Source organism: Magnolia sinica, chromosome 2 (assembly GCF_029962835.1).
Source record: "Magnolia sinica isolate HGM2019 chromosome 2, MsV1, whole genome shotgun sequence".
Classification (NCBI taxonomy): Eukaryota; Viridiplantae; Streptophyta; class Magnoliopsida; order Magnoliales; family Magnoliaceae; genus Magnolia; species Magnolia sinica.
Window position 1 is genome coordinate 22,855,198 of NC_080574.1, and position 18,240 is coordinate 22,873,437.

At 41.5% G+C, this 18,240-nt stretch overlaps 1 protein-coding gene across 1 annotated transcript; it reads left to right on the forward strand.

Annotated features, from left to right (window-relative positions):
• The first annotated feature begins 10,443 nt into the window (after positions 1 to 10,443).
• Positions 10,444 to 13,521, forward strand: LOC131224313 (uncharacterized). Its single transcript, XM_058219836.1, has 5 exons — positions 10,444 to 10,481; positions 10,576 to 10,828; positions 11,069 to 11,227; positions 12,932 to 13,078; positions 13,185 to 13,521. The coding sequence occupies exons 1-5, from the start codon at positions 10,444 to 10,446 to the stop codon at positions 13,302 to 13,304; spliced, it is 717 nt and encodes a 238-aa protein (XP_058075819.1). The 3' UTR covers positions 13,305 to 13,521.
• Positions 13,522 to 18,240: the final 4,719 nt, after the last annotated feature.

Sequence of the window (18,240 nt, forward strand, 5' to 3'; positions counted from 1 at the left end):
ATGTACGGAGATCAGAGAAGGCAGATATCTCGTGACTGATTCTATTCACCCCATCAAGAGTCAATGATGACTGTGTCAGCATCACAAATTGCACTTCCCTCTTGCACGTGGAAACAGGTCCACCGTGTGTGAGTACTCTCGTCTTTCTGGTTTGGGCAACTCAGGGCCATGTTTCAGTGATCCAGACCGTTGGTCCAATGCAACCTGCCATGGATGGAATATGGTCCAAAATTTTCATCCTTTAAAAGTTTGTGCCTTTCTTAAATTGAACATGAGTCTCAGCGCTATCTCTTCTTGACCATCCATTTACAGGCCCCAGCACGAATGGTTAAGACTGTCCTCTGAGAGGAATTTACGATGCGGCTGCATCAGACCAACGGTCTGGATCACTCAACCTTGCTACTTCACTTATGCAAAGTGAAAAACCCGAGTATATTGTGTATATCAGTAATCCAACTTCCACGTCATCATGGAATGAGATAGGGCAGGTGGGTCCATATCTGCCATTAGCGTGAAGTAAGTGTGCCCATGTCTAACTCATGGTAGAAAATGCATCCTGAACCCATCCCTGCCGACCGTTTGTGATGGTGATATGAAAACCATTTGTGGGCCCACCCATGGATTTGAAAAAGGTCTGTATACAAATGTTACTCGTGTTTGGGCTATTCAAGATAGGCCCAGTTCGAGCCCAACTAGTTATATGGCCGAAAATTCAGTCTCACGTGTATGCGGTTCTGTATCTAGCATTGGGTAGGCCTCATAATGATGTATGCATACATTAGGTGGGCCCACTGTGATGTATGCATGGCATGCACTTCGACCATCAGGTGGGCCAGACCACTGGTAAAAGATGAAAGAGAACTCCCACTCATGAAGACTTTCTAGATTTTGTGTGTGTGGCCCACCGTGGTGTGTATATCAGGTATAATCCATTCATCAGATGTGCCTCACCGGGGTCAAGGGACAAAAAATGGGGTCATTTTCAAAACACGGGTGGGCCACACTGTGAATTTAGAGCTTTTAGGCATGATTTTATGATGTAGAGCGGGTCGCGTATAATTTCATGGCCAAGGTGGACCAGAAAAGGCCCGATTGGAGGCGGAAGTGATCCAGACCGTCGGAACCATAAAATGGGCGTATCTCACAAACCGAAACAAGTTATACAACGTGTCATATATGATTTTGGGGTAGGACGAGCTACTTTAGCCACCCAACCCGACCAAGTTGCGCATGCCAAATTTGCGAGATTCCATCGGATTGACAGTTGAATTTTTGTTTTATTTTTGTTTTTATTATTTATATTAAGTTTTAGTTTGATTATAACACTTCATTTGTTGAGCTTTAGGAATTGCATCCAACATAAAAAGTAGTTAGAATAATTAAGAGAATAGCATGGTTGAGCCAAATAGCACACATACTATTTTTGGCCCAAATCCGTGATGTCTAGTAGGATTCACAACTGTCTATAAATAATAAGTTTACCATTTATAGTAAGTCACCATTTATAAGAGTTTTAGTTGTAGTTTAATTCCGAAAACTTCTTCATAGGTTTCAGGTCATCATTTAAGAAAGTTGTAAAGCTCGTTTTAATCATCAATCAATTTATTATGAATTTTTAAAAATTATTCCTTTTTTGGTTTGAAAATTTCCTTGTGAATTTCAGGTTTCTCTTGATGAACCGAGATAAATGCCATGGATTCAGAATAGTTATATCCTGAGAAAGACGTGCTCGATCTCAACATATACTTTTACGTTGTTCCGGACCGTGCTGCAGTGCACCTGAGTTTTGGATTGGCTTGATTCATGAGACACGGTAAAAATACGAGGAAGCAAACATAATAAGTGCAGTGGATTTCGTACGCACACCTCAGGTGGCCCACATACTTCGACATCAACACTATGGGATCGATCTCCTTATTTATTTATTATGGATTGATTCGAGAAATACAATGGATAGACTTGTCGGTCAGTATTTATAACTGAGAGCGACAAAGCCCACACGCGCGTACAACGCAGCTCATGCACACGCCACCACATGTTCCACGGTAGTTGACAAGTGCAGTATCCAAGCCATCCATCATGTGTGGGTCCTACAATATAGATGTTTTGATACAAAGATAAATCTAGTCCATTGGGAAGGAGGGCCACGATGTTTGAAATATTTGGAATGGTAAGAAAACCTCGGCCAAGTCTTTTTCAGCAGTAAATCTAAACCATCATATTGACAGAAAATGAGGCCAAATTATGGATGGATTAGATCATCTGATCAGTGTTATTTTGCATGGTAGCTTATGAAATATGTTCTGAGCTTAATGGACAGTTCAGATTAATTGGTTGGACTGTACAAGTCACCAATCCAATTAGGAGCATTGTAACCTGTAGTGCTCCGAGAGGATTGGAACATTTCTCAATAACAAGTAGTTTTGGATCAAATTTTCAGGAGTGTCCGTACGAAATCAAAATGGGCCTTTACAAGCCTAGAACACTTGGAGTGTTAAAGTTCTTTGATAATCTCCTAACAACTGGAGCTTTTGGCGAAAGTGGTTGTTTGATATGATATCAGAGCATATGATAAGTGTTTGAATTTTAGAGTAAATAAATATAACTCCCTTAATATATTCTCCATCAGGATAAATTTGGCCTATTTATGGTGTGAGTTGAGTGTTCCTCCACTCTTGCCTGGTATGTTCACCACTGTCCATATCTACTCCTTAAAGGTCCACCATATCATGATTTCCATAGCTTTCAATGTTTTAAGTTAGGAAGGTCTCAATCAAGCTTTCTGAAAACTTGAAATTAAAGAAGAAAAATCGAAATAGAAAGCGGACTGTTTGGATGTCCCCCGATTACAAATTGTCCCATATGCGCAGGAAATGTTTGGTGGGAGCAACAACAATGTGGGCAGAGCAATTTATATGATGAGTGAAGGTACTGAGGAGTGGGGCCCATGAAAACGGTGGATGGGGTCAAAAATAAGGGGTAGAGATCTTGAACTTCAATGTGGGCCCAATGGTATGAACTCTTGGGCTTGGCTTAGGTTGGGCTAAAACTGCTGTGGTTAGTGGGCTTAGATTGGGCCTAGATAGAGTTTATGGGCTTAATGAATGGGCCCAGGATAAATGGATTATGAGATTTTCCTTGCTTCCTGCCAGGCTCGGATCTTAAGAAGTCAGCAGGTACAAGGAGTGAATATACACGCCACCATATGTGCCAGCATGGCGTATAACTTAAAGATCCAATCTACTTATCAGGGTGGTCCCATCATCTAGATCCCATGGTAGAATAATCAGGTTGATCCACTAATCAGTTGGGCCACAGTCCACATAACAAACGAACGGCTGAAGAATTGTGGACGGGTTGGATGGTATACATGCTACGACATACAATGGTGGCCCCACATATAAAGTGTCGTAAGAGAGAGGGCTCAAGTCCAACCGGCTGTACAAGTTACGATCCAGCCAGTGGATACCTTCTAACCCTTCGTGTGCATACAACATCCAACCCTCTTTTAGAGAACTCAGAAACAGCCCCTTGAGTGGGCCACACTTGTGATTTTTTTTTTTTTTTTTGTTACCTTGTTAGTACACCCCCACTGTCAGATCACACTTCACTGATGGATACCAAGACCTCAGTGTTGGAACGAGGTATCTTTCGAGCTATGGATCAAGGTGTGACCACACTTGTGATTTGTTATTTATCAATAGTTGGATATCATTTCATGTGGTGTGGCCCACTTGATGAGTAGATATGGCCGAAATTTGTATTAGATACTCTTCATAGTAGAGTGAACCTATTTAAAGGGTTGGATGTAGAGGTGGGCATCGAGTCGAGTCAGACTGGATTGGGTCCAACTCGACTCGGTTCGAAACTTTCAATGGTCTGACAGAACTCGATCCGATCCGTCACACTGTTGGCCTGACTCGAACCATGTCTAACTCAGTCAGGGAAACCGAGTCGGATCAGGTTGGGTACGGTTCGGATCGAATCTTTTGTTTCAATGGTAGATGTTCAACCCCACTGCTTTTTGCACCGTGGTCCAATTGACCTTTAGATTTGTCTTATTTTTCGACTCAAGCCTTAAGACGAGCCCGTCAAATGGATGGACGGTTTGGATATAACACCTACCTCATGATGGGACCCACAGAACTAACTTACGTCAAATCACCTGTTGGCTTAGTGCGTTGGTACACCTGTCAGCTACTACTAGTCTGTGAAAGCTTCATGTAAAAACGTTAGTTACGAGTTACCCTCCCATTAAAATATTCATAATCATTTTTTTGGCCCACCGAGGTGTGGTTCACAAATCCAGACCATTCATTATGTGTCCCACTTGGAAGAGGGGTCAGACCAAGTTTCAGATGCATCCAAATTTTAGGTGGGCCCCACCAAGTGCTTTTATATGTTTTAGGAATGTCTTCACATGATTTTAGTTGGTATGGCCCATTTGAGTTCCGTATACGACTGATTTTTGGGATATCTCATAATTTAAAGGGGACCCATTAAATGCACGGTGTTGATGTTTAACACGCATCATGGTGGGGCCCACACAGCTTGACCTCATGGGAAGTTCCCATGAGCTCGACCGCATAGAATTCCCTTTCTGTGTCAGAGCTCGGGGCTCGATGCACCTCGAGCCATGAGTTGAGAGAGGGATTGACTACTCCCCTGCCACCGGCCTATGACTGATGGTCGGTGCTCTATGGACCCACCATGATGTATTTATTTTATCCATGTCATCCATCTATTTTTCTAGATCATTTTATGGTATTAAACAAAAAATGAGGTATATCCCAATCTTAAGTGGACAACTTTACAAGAAATAGTGTTGAATGAACATTGTACGGATCGGATCGGATCAGATCCAATCGGATTGGATCCCGGATCAGATCGGTTCGGATTGGCCACTGATCTAAACTCAACTCGATGTACAGTCGGATCTGAGTGGGCTTACTCAATCTGACCCAATCTTGACCTTCTGTTCAGATCAGATCGGGTCAAATTCTGCCCAGCTCTAGTTGGATGTCACCTGCATTTGATAGCTTTGAAGTTATCATTTACGTGGACTAAAAATACACTAAGTGCTAATTTACCATTAATAATTAGTATTACTAGTTATAAATTAATTAAATTATATATATATATATATATATATATAGAGAGAGAGAGAGAGAGAGAGAGAGAGAGAGAGAGAGAGAGAGAGAGAGGAATGCTCACTCGCGCTCCCCTTGAAACTCTATGAGCCAATTTTTAACCTGATCCAAAACTTTGGTAGACCACAACAAAGAGAAATGCAAATCAACAGTGGAAGTTGTTTCCTTTTGCCACAGCCCATCACACTTTTGTATCAAACTGAAAGTTGGGCTTGTGACGTTTCAAGGGGTGTCGTATCATGATGACCACTCAGATTTTGTGTCTAAGACACATATGCAATGGTGCACATGGTGCTCACCTAAGGTGTGTAGGTGAGCATTCCACACACCCACTCTCTCTCTCTCTCTCTCTCTCTCTCTCTATATATATATATATATGAGAAATGGTACTATGAGGTCAAGTTGTGTGTGTATCAAACATCTACCACATCAGCCAAATGTACTATTCCATGGCGGGCCACAGGCTTAAAAATCAATGCAATCCATGACTTGGGTGGGCCACACCACATATAACAGTTGAGAGGGGTTACACTCCCATTAAAACATTCATAATAATTTATTAGGCCCACTGAGATGTGGTTCACAAATCCAGCCCAGCCATTATGTGTGTCCCACTTGGATGAAGGGTCGGACCAAGTTTCAGCCACATCCAAAACTCAGGTAGGCCCCACCAATTGCTTTTATATGTTTTAGGCATGTCTTCAAATGGTTTTAGATGATATGGCCCACTTGAGTTCCTCATGCAGCTGATTTTTAGGATATCCCATAACCTAAAGGGGATCCATCAAATGCACAATGTTGATGTTCTACACACATCACGATGGGGCCCACACAGCTCGACCATATATATACCAGCAGTTTTGATTATATACCCTCACATTGTTCCATTATTAATCAGACTCAAATTAATATCCAAATACTTACCCACACTCATTTAGGCCACTCATGCCTGACTTTTGTTGTGCTCGGGTCAGGTACCTATCCCAAATAATCAGCCCATTGCCAACTCTAGCTAAGATAAAGATCGGTGGACAAGTAGCATCATGGCCATTCCGTGACTGCATTATTTGTCGGGACGCTTCTTCTCCCTCTTGATAAATTGCAATTCTCCAATTGGTAACTCGAGAATGCATGGTAAAAATGAATTTCACAAAGTTAAATAAGAAAAGTTGGCATAGGCTCACCTATAACAACTCCTTGATGTGGGCCTACAATGTTTGGGATAGGTAGGTGAAGTACAGGCACAACTAAAGAAAGAACCTCTGAAGATAGTGCTGGTTGGTTGGAAGGTAATGTAGTGTGAAGAGCCTGATGCAATACTAATGATAATAAGATGCCGTTTGGATATAAATTATCAGCACTAGTAAATGATTATCTGTTAGAAAATAAGTTAAGTCCATAATAGAGGAATAAAAGAATTAAGATGAATAAAATCAGTTATGTAGGCTTACAACTTGATTAGAATAGTCAATATCTTTATATAGATTCAGTGTCATTTTTCTGTAATTCTAGCAAGTACAAATAAAGAAAATTCATAAATTATCTTTATAATATAATGAACTCTTAATTCAAATTTCAACACCAAATTTTGTACATTTAAATGTTGAATAAATTTTTAGTTTTGATAACGGTTTGCGTAAAAAAATACAACAAGATGTCAAATCTGAGAGCAATAAATAATTAATAGTTTTATCCGAAAAATGGAAAATATTACCTTTGATCTATGGTATCCAGGATACATAGAATTTGAAGGGTCATGTAGCCTGGTGCTTCTTTAATACATCAACACCCATTTAATCCTATAAAACCGGTGCCACAAGTAACTCAGGTTGTAAGTATCATAATTGCCACCATGAGTCCAACATGTGACACCACATGTAAATGCACAACCATGTCATAGTTACTTTCAATCAATACTCACATAAAAACCTTAGGTGCTATAGCTAGAGGCTCATACCTCAAGCTAGACCTTGTTTCATTTCAAGGTGAACCATGGCTACTAAGTGCACCTAATAAAGCGCCTGAGAAGCCTTGAAGCCCAATCTCCACATGTCGACGATGCGACCGCCCAAGTAAAATTTGAACACAATCCATTTTTTTAATATCATTTAGTTATACATACTTTTTATGAAAAAAATTTCATAATAAATATATTTATTTACTTATTAAAAATAAAGTTAAAAAATATTTTCATTATAAAAATACAACATTATTCTTACGGGTAATTTCCTTAATCCTATTTTTTATATGTTGTATGCTTTCTTTTTTCCTTTAAAAAAAATAAAAAACTTTTTTGTCGGATCTATATGTCTTACATTCATGACTATTACTTTATTTATAATTATATTTTTAATTTATGGTTTTTGGGTTTTCTGCATTGCTGACCTGAGAAAACAAAACGGTTCCCTTAATAATCAGCCTCTTGGTGATTGAGTCTCTCGGTCCATATACAAAAGAGTTGGACTCTTTCTGAGATTTAGATGAGGCTCTATGGCTACTGACGTTTGCAGTATGTAGTGATGCTGATGAGTTAGTGACTCTATTTTCTTCAAATCACATAGATTGGAGGAGTACCTAACACATCCAATAACAGAAAGTCGAAGCCATATAAAGGCCAACGAAGGCCCAAAAGAAAACAAAGCTAATAGAGAAGCCCAAACAGGGATACTAAACAACCGTGTCAAACCCAAAATAGGGAAAAAGTAGGGAGCTATTAACTCAGTAACATTTAGAGAAGCTGGGATCTGCACTACACGTCTGTGAGATCCATGCCGTTCATCATGAGGTCCTCGCCATTTAGACTCCCTTACCCAAAAATCAATCCGATGAACTCAGCATGTAGGCAATACATGTGGATGATTAAAAGAATCCAGCAGTCCACATCCAACGAATGGGTTGAAAGCTACAATCATAGGCCATCTGCAGGCCCTTCTATGATGGTCACTCTACAGCAAGAGATATGCATGGAATGGATGGTGCAACGGTTTGCTCAGTGTCTTGTGATAGTTTGTGAAGGGGGGAGGGGATTGCGTACTGAGTAAACTCTGTGGGGGCCACTTTAGATGCATGTGTATCATCCACGCCGTCCATACGTTTTGCCTGTTCATTTTAGGTCATGAGCCTAAAATTGAATTATATACAAAGATCGAGTGGACCACACCACAGAAAACAGTGATGATGGGCTAGTTGGTAAGGTCATGGGATGTTTATTTGTCATCCAACCTGTTGATAATGTCACATATACATCGATAAAGGGAAAACACAAATATCATCTGGATCCAAAACTTCTGTGTGGCCCCCAATACGTTTTCAACTGATGGACGGCGTAGATAAGACACGTGCATCACTATGGGTCCCACGGAGTTTACTCAGTACGCAATACGCTTCCTGTGAAGGGACCGTTTCATATCAACAACTGAGTGAAGGGCTGTCAACAGGCCGGGCCTGGGGATGGTCTCTTGACCCGATTTTGAACTGTTTCGGGCCGGGCTGCCCTATTCAAAATTCCATGTTTGCAGACCCGAGCCCGGCCCATTGACAACCCCGACTGGGTGTGATTCTTCAGCGCGTGCAATGATCGCATACGTTCGAAGGTATGGTAACTGCCATAGGTTCAAGATGTGTGGAGGGACCTAATCATTTGTGATGCCATCCGGACCGTCTATTATATGTAGCTCCATATGTTAGGCTATAGGTCCAGAAATCCATCCTCATCCAGAAATCAAGTGGGCACACCACACGAAAAAAAAGAAGTGAGGACAATGAGGAGTGCGATGCCTACCATGGAAACTTTCAGATGGAATGTGGGATCCACCATCATCAATCCAGCCATCAGGTGCACCCGATTAAGATAAAGGGACAAACCAAAACTCAAATGGACACACTACATGAATACATAAGTTCCAGTCGTGACCGTTCATCTCTCCATGTGGTGCTGCCCACCTGAGCTTTGAAACAGGATGATTCTTGGCAGGCAAGATGAGCATGAGGAGGGACACCGCATGCACGGTGTGGATTCTACATACGCATCATGGGTGGGCCCCACAGAGAACGAACGTACAGTAATCCTCATGAACTCAAGCTCTCTCATATGATCATTCCCCGCTGTGGCACACCAACAAACACGGCCCACAACCATCCAATTTTCAAGTACCAATCCAAAACTGAGATTACATTATCACTTCTTGTATTTATTTATTTACTTATATTGTTGGAGTGAATGATTGTGGATGGATGAGTAAGGACCAAGGAACAGGTGGGCCCCACCAAAGCATGAACATGATTGATTATGGGACCCAGCTGTTCGGATCCACATGACGTGCAGCCTACGAAGCCGGCACGTGGCACTGGATTAGCCGTTTGAATAGGGTCCATGCCACCCCCAAACGGGCAGTACAAGGTAATATGAGCTGACCCACAACAGTCACATGTGCCTACTGTTTCTCCTCTTCCCCTCCTTTTGCAAAGGCAAGATTCTTTCTTTTGTACATATATACCTACTGCTCTTTACGTTTTCCACCCTTCCTAAATGGTGGTGACGTGTCACCGTCCATCTGGCATAAACGTGTCACAATCTAGACCGAAAGAAATCCCGGACTCTTTTGTTGATGGTGCATATTCCAGAATACCACAGGAATAGGACAATCTGAACCGTTCAACATAGGTGGTTTAACTTATTCAGTCGGCCTTTTCTCTTAAATCAACCATTTGATAGCAACCCGTTGGATGTTGGTGGCAATGGGCCTGAGTTCTAAGAATTTCATCACGAACCCAACCCACTGACCCGGCCCACTTATTTGTAATTGGATTGGACTCAACCGAACCCGGACCTCACCAGGCACGTGCATGCTCGGCTCAAGAACACGAATATGGTCTGGTGCTAAACATACACACACCACCTTTGGTTCTACTTATGCTTATCAGTTCAATTCGAGCGGGCCCATTTAGTAAATGGGCCACATTTTCTAACCCAATCTGACCCACTATCCATTGAGCTTGACCCAAACCAGTTGGCCGACCTGGCCCATTGCTACCCCTAAGACATGGTGGAAAACGTACATACCAGGAGAGAGAGAGAGAGAGAGAGAGAGAGAGAGAGAGAGAGAGAGAGAGAGAGAGAGAGAGAGAGAGAGATGTGCAGTTCTAATCATGGAGGTTGCACTGGCAATGCATGTGCATCAATGACTAGAGCCAACTTCTTCTTCTTCCTTTCTCTCTCTATTTAAATCTATCTCCTTCTTCTTTCCCATATTCAAATCAGTTTTTTCATCTCCAACGAGGATCCTTCATTCAAATGCAGCCGAGCACTCCAGCACCTGTTACTCAATCCTGGTAATGACCTCCTCATTCATCTCTGTCACACCACATTCTTTTCTTCTCAACAGAATCTTGATTCTCTCTCTCTCTCTCTCTCTGGTCTTTGAAGGTCCATCAGTGATGAATCCTTAGGAAGGTATGTCTACTTTGCAAGCGAGAGCTGCATACAGGAGCTCTTGTCCGCTTCAGATGCAAGCCGGTCTGACACCGCCGACAAATGGAAGATTCTTGCACTCGAAAATGGCATCGAGATATCAAAGCGCCGATCGGGCTCCTTTCACATCTTTCGCAGCCGTTGGTTGCTTAGATCAGTCTCGCCCCAACAGTTCATAACTGTCGCTAATGCCATCGACGCTGCAAAGGTAATTGGACCATTCCCTTTCATAGTATAGGCCGTGTTTGGATGCGCAACTGAACTGAATGGCAAGAATTAGTTGGCCATTAAAGGAATCAGCTCAAAATTGCAATTGTGTTATTCATACTAGTTATTGCAATTCAAATTAATAGTGCATCCAAACATTACCAATTCTATCAAAGTTCAAAATTTAATACATCTAATGAGTGAACATGCATTGTTGTAACGAACGGTTGTGATGAAACAGCAATGGGACCCTGACCTGGTAGAAGCCAAGTACAAAAAGGACATCTGCCACAACCTCAGCATCATAAGGCTCAGGTTCGGCGACACGTCGAAGCCAGTTTTCAAGAACAGGGAATTCACTGTCTACGAGCGACGTGAAACCATGGATGATGGAACTCTGGTAACAACAACAACAATAGTAATCTCTACCATATATAATGCAAGGAGCAAAAGGACATTTTTACCCATCTAATTAGGTTTTGGAAAGCCATCACATATAAGATTCCATGGGATATTATACAATATTCACATTATAGTTAGTGGTGCTTGAATTTTGAATGCCAACTTGGATTTTACCCACTCCTCTTATTTCGCGCCCAAGTAACCCACTTTACATGTAGGCCCCATGGTGATCCTAGCTAGAGCTGGGAACGGGACGAACTCGACTCGTCCAACTCGTTTAGACCTGGCTCAATCTGAACCGAGTGGGTGAGTCAATCTAAATTGAGTAGACTCCGTTCAATTCGAACTCCAACCAAGTTGAGTAGGGGTCACCCAATGACTCGACTCAATTCCACCCAAAATCCAACTCGGTATTGTCTCGACTCAATCCAAAACTTGTATGTGTGTGTGTGTGTAGATTTGACGTTTCAAATATGAGATGCAGTGTCACTGATGGAGAGGCTGTAATTCTGACAAGTGTACGTAGGTTTTGAGTTCTGATTTCAGCCCGTGGATACTGACTCGACTCAATTCGAAACTCGACTCTCGTGTACTTATGACCAAGTGGAACTTGATCTAGATTAGTCCAGGCTAGATCTGGACTCGAATCGGGTCAGGCACACTGGACTCAGTACCGAGTCAGGTCGAGCTCAAGTCAGGTCTATTTCAAAACTAGATTGAGTTGGGTCTACCCTAATTCGGTTGACTCGACTCGATGCCTAGCTCTAATCCTAGCTACCACCAAGTGGTAAGCTATGTAGGGCCTACATTGATGACTTTGCATTATTATATTCATTTGTACATTTATTGCTCTACCTCAATGTACAATATTAGCCTAACTAAAAGTAGATCTAAAATATAGCCGTAATTTTTCTTTTATTTTTATTTCTTTTTTTAGTTCCTTTAAAATTCTCTCTTGGCTCCTCTTTGTACATGTGTCACACATACCATTTCCTTTAATTAGTACTTTTTTTTTTATTATTATTGCACATACCCTCACACCTCTCACACACTCGTGCTATAATGAGATTTCATTACAATGGGTGCCTGAACCTATGACCTCGTGTTGAAACTCTTGTGAGTCTTACTAGCAAGTGTAATTGAATAGTCTAGATCATTATCCAATACTTTTGAACGATACATATCACTGTCCAAGATTGCCACCCCTTGGGACTATTTTTGTTATTTGCAAACAGTCTAATTGCAATTATTTGATGGAAAATGGTAAACTAAATTGAACCCTCATTACATCTAAAGTTTTTTTTTTTTTTTTTGGGGGTGATTATATATATATATATATATATATATATATATTCAATTAGACCGAAAAAGGGTGGCATTTTATAAAAGTCTCATCTACATGCTGGCACACGTGTGCCTGATTAGAGTTTCCAATTAAATGGGCCACACTGATTATATCTTCTAGCCAAAAGAATCAGGTTATTTTGCTACCCAAGTTGTTGAGAGCATATACAAAACAAGCTGAAGATGTGATCATTGTGCCCAACCAGATGGAAAGCTATGATCTCACACAGGTGGGCCAAATTGGTACATATAGCTTCCTGTGTATGGGTACAGACAGACGAATGTGGGCTCCTTAGACCTTATTATAGTACAATTTCAATTATGAAAACTAACATAATCACATTTCATTGATGTGTAGGTGGTTGCGGTCGCATCGCTTCCGAAAGAGATAGCGGCCGGGCTGCAACTGAAGCAGCAAAACTTGATCAGAGGGTTCTTGCTGCAGTCAGGATGGGTGGTGGAGAAGCTAGAAGACGATTCATGCATGGTAACTTACATAGTTCAGGTAATTATGGCCAAATATCATGCAATTTCTAATATTTGGTGCAACCAAACGTGCCCTCAGCAGAAAATTAGAAAATGGGACTGACGAATCGATCTGTATTTTTCAGTTGGATCCGGCAGGATGGCTACCGAAGTTCTTCGTGAATCGGCTCAACACAAGGTTGGTCATGATCATCGATGATCTAAAGAAATTAGCGCAAGCTTGTCGAGTCGATGGCCCCATCTGATTCATTTATTTTGGAATGTTTGGATACACTATTGGATTGAATTGCAGTTATTTAATCTAATTAAGTGGAAATAGCTAACGTGTAATTTCCTTAGCATCCATGGGTTGTGTTTGGACAGCTCTAAATCTGTAACTCAGATGTGATTTACCTAAATACTAGTGTAGTCAATGGCACCGTTTGGATTGGAAAAAAGAAATGTAACTGAAATATTAAGCTTTTTCGACCTAATGTAGGTTATTTGCTATTTCCTTCTTAGTAGATTGAATGAACATTCGCAATTCAATTCAGTGGTGCATCCAAACACTCCTAAGAAATAAAATGAATGGCATGGACATACATATAGTGGTGTGGGGAACGGGCCCTGCAGCCCGAAGAGGCCAGCCTACTTTTCAACAGGGCTTGGACTAATTAGATTGGCCTGTGGGCCAGGCTTGGGCTCGAGTAGAACGACCTGATCCAGCCTGACTTGCATGTAGAGTAGACATTCCATTTAGAGTGGCAATGGGCTGGGCCTGGCTTTACTCTTGAAGACCTAGGCCCAACCCGGCAGGGTGGAGGGACACCCACGTCATAAACAAGCTGACCATAATTTGTCAGTCCTCGGGCCAAACTTAATTTTCCTAGCCTTCTGTGAGAGAATATGTTATAGAAGCATATTTACTACTCTTAGGATTTGAAGACTTAAACTTCTACTTTGATACCATGTGAAATCACTTAACCTTATACAATTCAATTGCTACAAAAGGAATATTAAATGACTACACCAAAGATGCTGTTCAAATTACAAAGGAAAATCAGATGGTTAAAATAATCTTATCAGTTAAAAGTTTCAGTTACGAATCAATCTACACTTGGGCCACAAATTCGATGGTTAAGATTTCTGTACACGTGTGCCATGTGTACGTTTGAAGAGGGACTGCCATTTTTTAAATGGTGAAAAACTAACGCTGAAGTCGCACCACGCAAATGGCATCCCAATACACCGAGAGGCAGTGTTCCATAATAGCTGTTACATCCACTCCGTCCATCAGTTGAGCTATCTATTTCTCAATATACATAAAAAAAAACAAGTTCAATTCAAGACTCAAGTAGGCCACACCTCATAAACAATGTAAATCACAATTAAAACCTCTAAATTCAGTGTCGCCACCTGAGTTTTAGATGATTTGTGATATTGAAGCTCACCTAATGAACGGTCTGAATGGAATGTAAACTACAAAGTAAGCCCCAAGAAGTGGCCCGCCTACATTTTGAATCAAGTAGAGCTTTTGGATGACCCATGAGGGAGTGGCCGATCCACACCCAGATCCGTAGCTCAATTGGCAGACTGAGTGGGGATACCTGGTTTCAACACTTGAGGTCTTGGTATCAATCCCTAGCGGGGGTGGCTAACATGGAGTGTGTGTACTGACGTGGGTGTGTACTAACAAACTAACCCAAAAAAAAAAAAAAAGAACAGGAAGAGGAAGACAGAGGAAGTGGCCGATCCCATCATGATTATTGCGGACGGGTCCTAACTAGGGCTGTCAACAGGCCGGGCCAGGGTTTGTTCTTAGCTCGGATTTTGAACTGTTTCAGGCCGAGCCTTCGGGCCAGCGTTATTTAAAATTCTGATTTTGCAGACCCCGAGCCCGGACCATTGACACCCTAAGTCCAAACATGGGAGCGGATTAGCTGTTACCCTGTGGGGCTCACCTTGATATATTTGTTATATATCTACGCCATCCATCTGTTTTTCATTTTATTTTAAGGACGTGATGCCAAACCTTAAGAAGATTCAACTCTTAGGTGGACCACAACACTAAAACAGTGACGAATGACTATTAAAAACATTTTGTGAGCCACCAAAGTTCTGGATCAATTTGATATTTTCCCTTTCATCCAGGTCATCTTGACATTATCAACCGCTTGGATGGAAAATAAAATTTACAAAAATCTCACGATGGGTCCTTTGGAATTTTTAATGGTGAAGCACTCAAACACCACTGTTTCGTGTGATGTGGTTCACCTGAGATTTTGATTTTCTTAGTTTTTTCAGACCACGTACTAAAATGGGCTAGAGAAACGGATGGACGGCGTGGATATACAACACATCATCAAGGTGGGCACCATGGTAAAGGTAACACCCACTAAGGTGCTACCTGGGTAACACCTAATCCACTCAACTAATCAACGGAGTGGATATCACACAAACATGCTGGCGACCCACAGAGCTTGGATGTTAGAGATTCGTCCGTATCCCATTCGTACGTTTCCCATACATACATTCCGATCTCTCTCGTACTTCTAAAAACCAACAGTAAAAAAAAAAAAAAATGTTAATATTGAAATTACTAGAAATGAAAGAGAAAAATAACGAAAGTTAATTACATTAAATGAAATTGTTTAATCTAAAACATTAAAATACAAAAACCTATTTTAAATATGTTTAATTTATTAATTACACATGCATATATTATAAAAATGCTTTCAATGACAGCCCGACTCGGGCCGGGCTGATGGGCCTTTGTATTAAACAGACTTGAATTTTATGACAGGGCCCATGGGTAAGGCTAAGGCCAGAAGCCCGTGGACTAGGCCAGCAATTGACAGCCTGGTTAGTAATGAAATCGAAAAGCGTGATCCCAGAGTTCGAGAAAACGAGAAATCCGCGTCGTAAGGAATTTCTCTCTCTTATCAGCATTTGTATTATAATGCTTGCTTAAGTCAATAGCCATCTTTCTTTCTCACTTCTGTCATAAGATCAATGCAAGTGTATTTTATCGTAGTGAAGAAGCTTTGAAGCTCTTCCGCTATTGAAAGGACATAAATCGTCTGCAATACCTGTTTTACGCCGCTCAATGGAAGTGTCTAACACCCAGCCTCGGTGGGGCCCACCATGTTTTACAGACAAATCCACTCTGTCCATCAGCTGTAACCATTTTTTGAACCGTCTATATATATATATATATATATATATATATATATATATATATATATATATATGTGGAAAAGGTACTATGCGCTCCACCTCGCGAGTCTGTCCCATGAGGTTGAACTGTGTGGGCCCCACCGTGATGCGTTTCAAACATCGACCCCGTCAGTCAGATGCACCATTCCATCGTGGGCCTAAGTCTCAAAAATCAAGTCAATCCGTGACTTTTTGGGCCACACCACATACAGAAGTGGAGAGGGGCCGTGCACCATTAAAACATTCATAACCATTTTTTGGGCCCACTGAGATGTGGTTTGCAAATCCAGCCCATTCATTTTGTGTGTTCCACTTGGATGAGGTTCAGACCAAGTTTTAGACGCATAAAAATTTCAACTGGGCCCCACCAAATGCTTTTATATGTTTTAACGGTGTCTTCACATGATTTTAGATGGTATGGTCCACCTGAGTTCCGTATACGGTTGATTTTTGGGATATCCCATAATTTAAAGGGGACCCATCAAATGCACGGTGTTGATGGTCGACACACATCACAGTGGGGCTCACACAGCTCAACCCCATATATATATATATATATATATATATATATATATATATATATATATATATATATATATATATATATATATCTCAAAAGGTTCCATGCTGTCGAGCTCATGGGAACTTCCCATGAGGTCGAGCTGTGTGGGCCCCACCGTGACTCATGTCTAAAATCTACCCCATCAGTCAGATGCACCATTCCATGGTGGGCCTAGGGCTTAAAAATCAAGTCAATCCATGACTTGTGTGGGCCACACCACATACAAAAGTTGATAGGGGTTTCCCTCCATTAAAACATTCATAATCATTTGTTGGGCCCACCGAGGTGTGGTTCACAAATTCAGCTCATTCATTATGTGTGTCCCACTTGGACGAGGGGTCAGACCGAGTTTCAGACGCATCCAAATTTCAGGTGGGCCCCACCAAGTGCCTTTATATGTTTTAGGCATGTCTTCACATGATTTTAGATGGTATATCACACCTGAGTTCTATATACAATTATTTTTAGGATATCCCATAATTTAAACGGGATCCATCAAATGTGCAGTGTTGATGTTCAATATGCATCATGGTGGAGCCCATACAGCTCAACGGCATGGGAAGTTCCCATTAGGTCGACCGCATAGAACCTTCCTTCTCCTTTGTTCCCTGTTCCCTGTGGGGTGGCCCAAATGAGTCGTATATCTAGCTGGGTTCTTTTCCCCGTTCCTAGATTTGAAAATAAAACCTGATGGATGGAGTGGATTTTATATATAAAATGGTGGGCCTCTCAAACTTGGATGTTTTAAGCACCTAAAACAGTCCGAGTGCAGAGGATTCGGTCCCGCGAGGGGAGTTTGATGGTTAACATGCATGCACTCGCCAGTTGTACACGTGGCACACATGTAACTGATATCTCAAATGGCCGATTGGCGGACATCTAGTGGACGGTTAAAATGAAAATAATCAATGCTCAGCCAACAAACGTCTGTTGATTGGAGATCTAGATCGTCTATTTAATTCCATTTTAGGTTATGAACGTAGTTAGTCCCACGACTTTGATGGTTTGATTTGAGCCACAAGTATTCCACTGCCACGTGTAACCTTTTTTGTTTTTTCATGACCATGGCCAAAGTCACATTACCAAGAACTTGCTAGCAGCTTTGCTGGGGAACATGAATAAATAAAATATATTTATACGAGCGTGAATCACGCATTCCATGAAACTCGGTCCCCCAAAAAATAAAAAATCCACCACCGTCCATTGCTGGGAAGTCGTCATCTCTACACATTCAAGTTGGATCTCCATCAAAACCGGCGATACATGTGCATAGGGATTCCCACACCGATAAGTGGTAGATGTTTGGTACACAACCTCTTCCACGCAAATTTGCATGGGTGGGCCTCATCACCCTCCTTTTTGAGATCCTGTGATGGGTTGTATGGCTCTCAATGGAGGAGTCATATCTGAGATCCGGTTCGCTC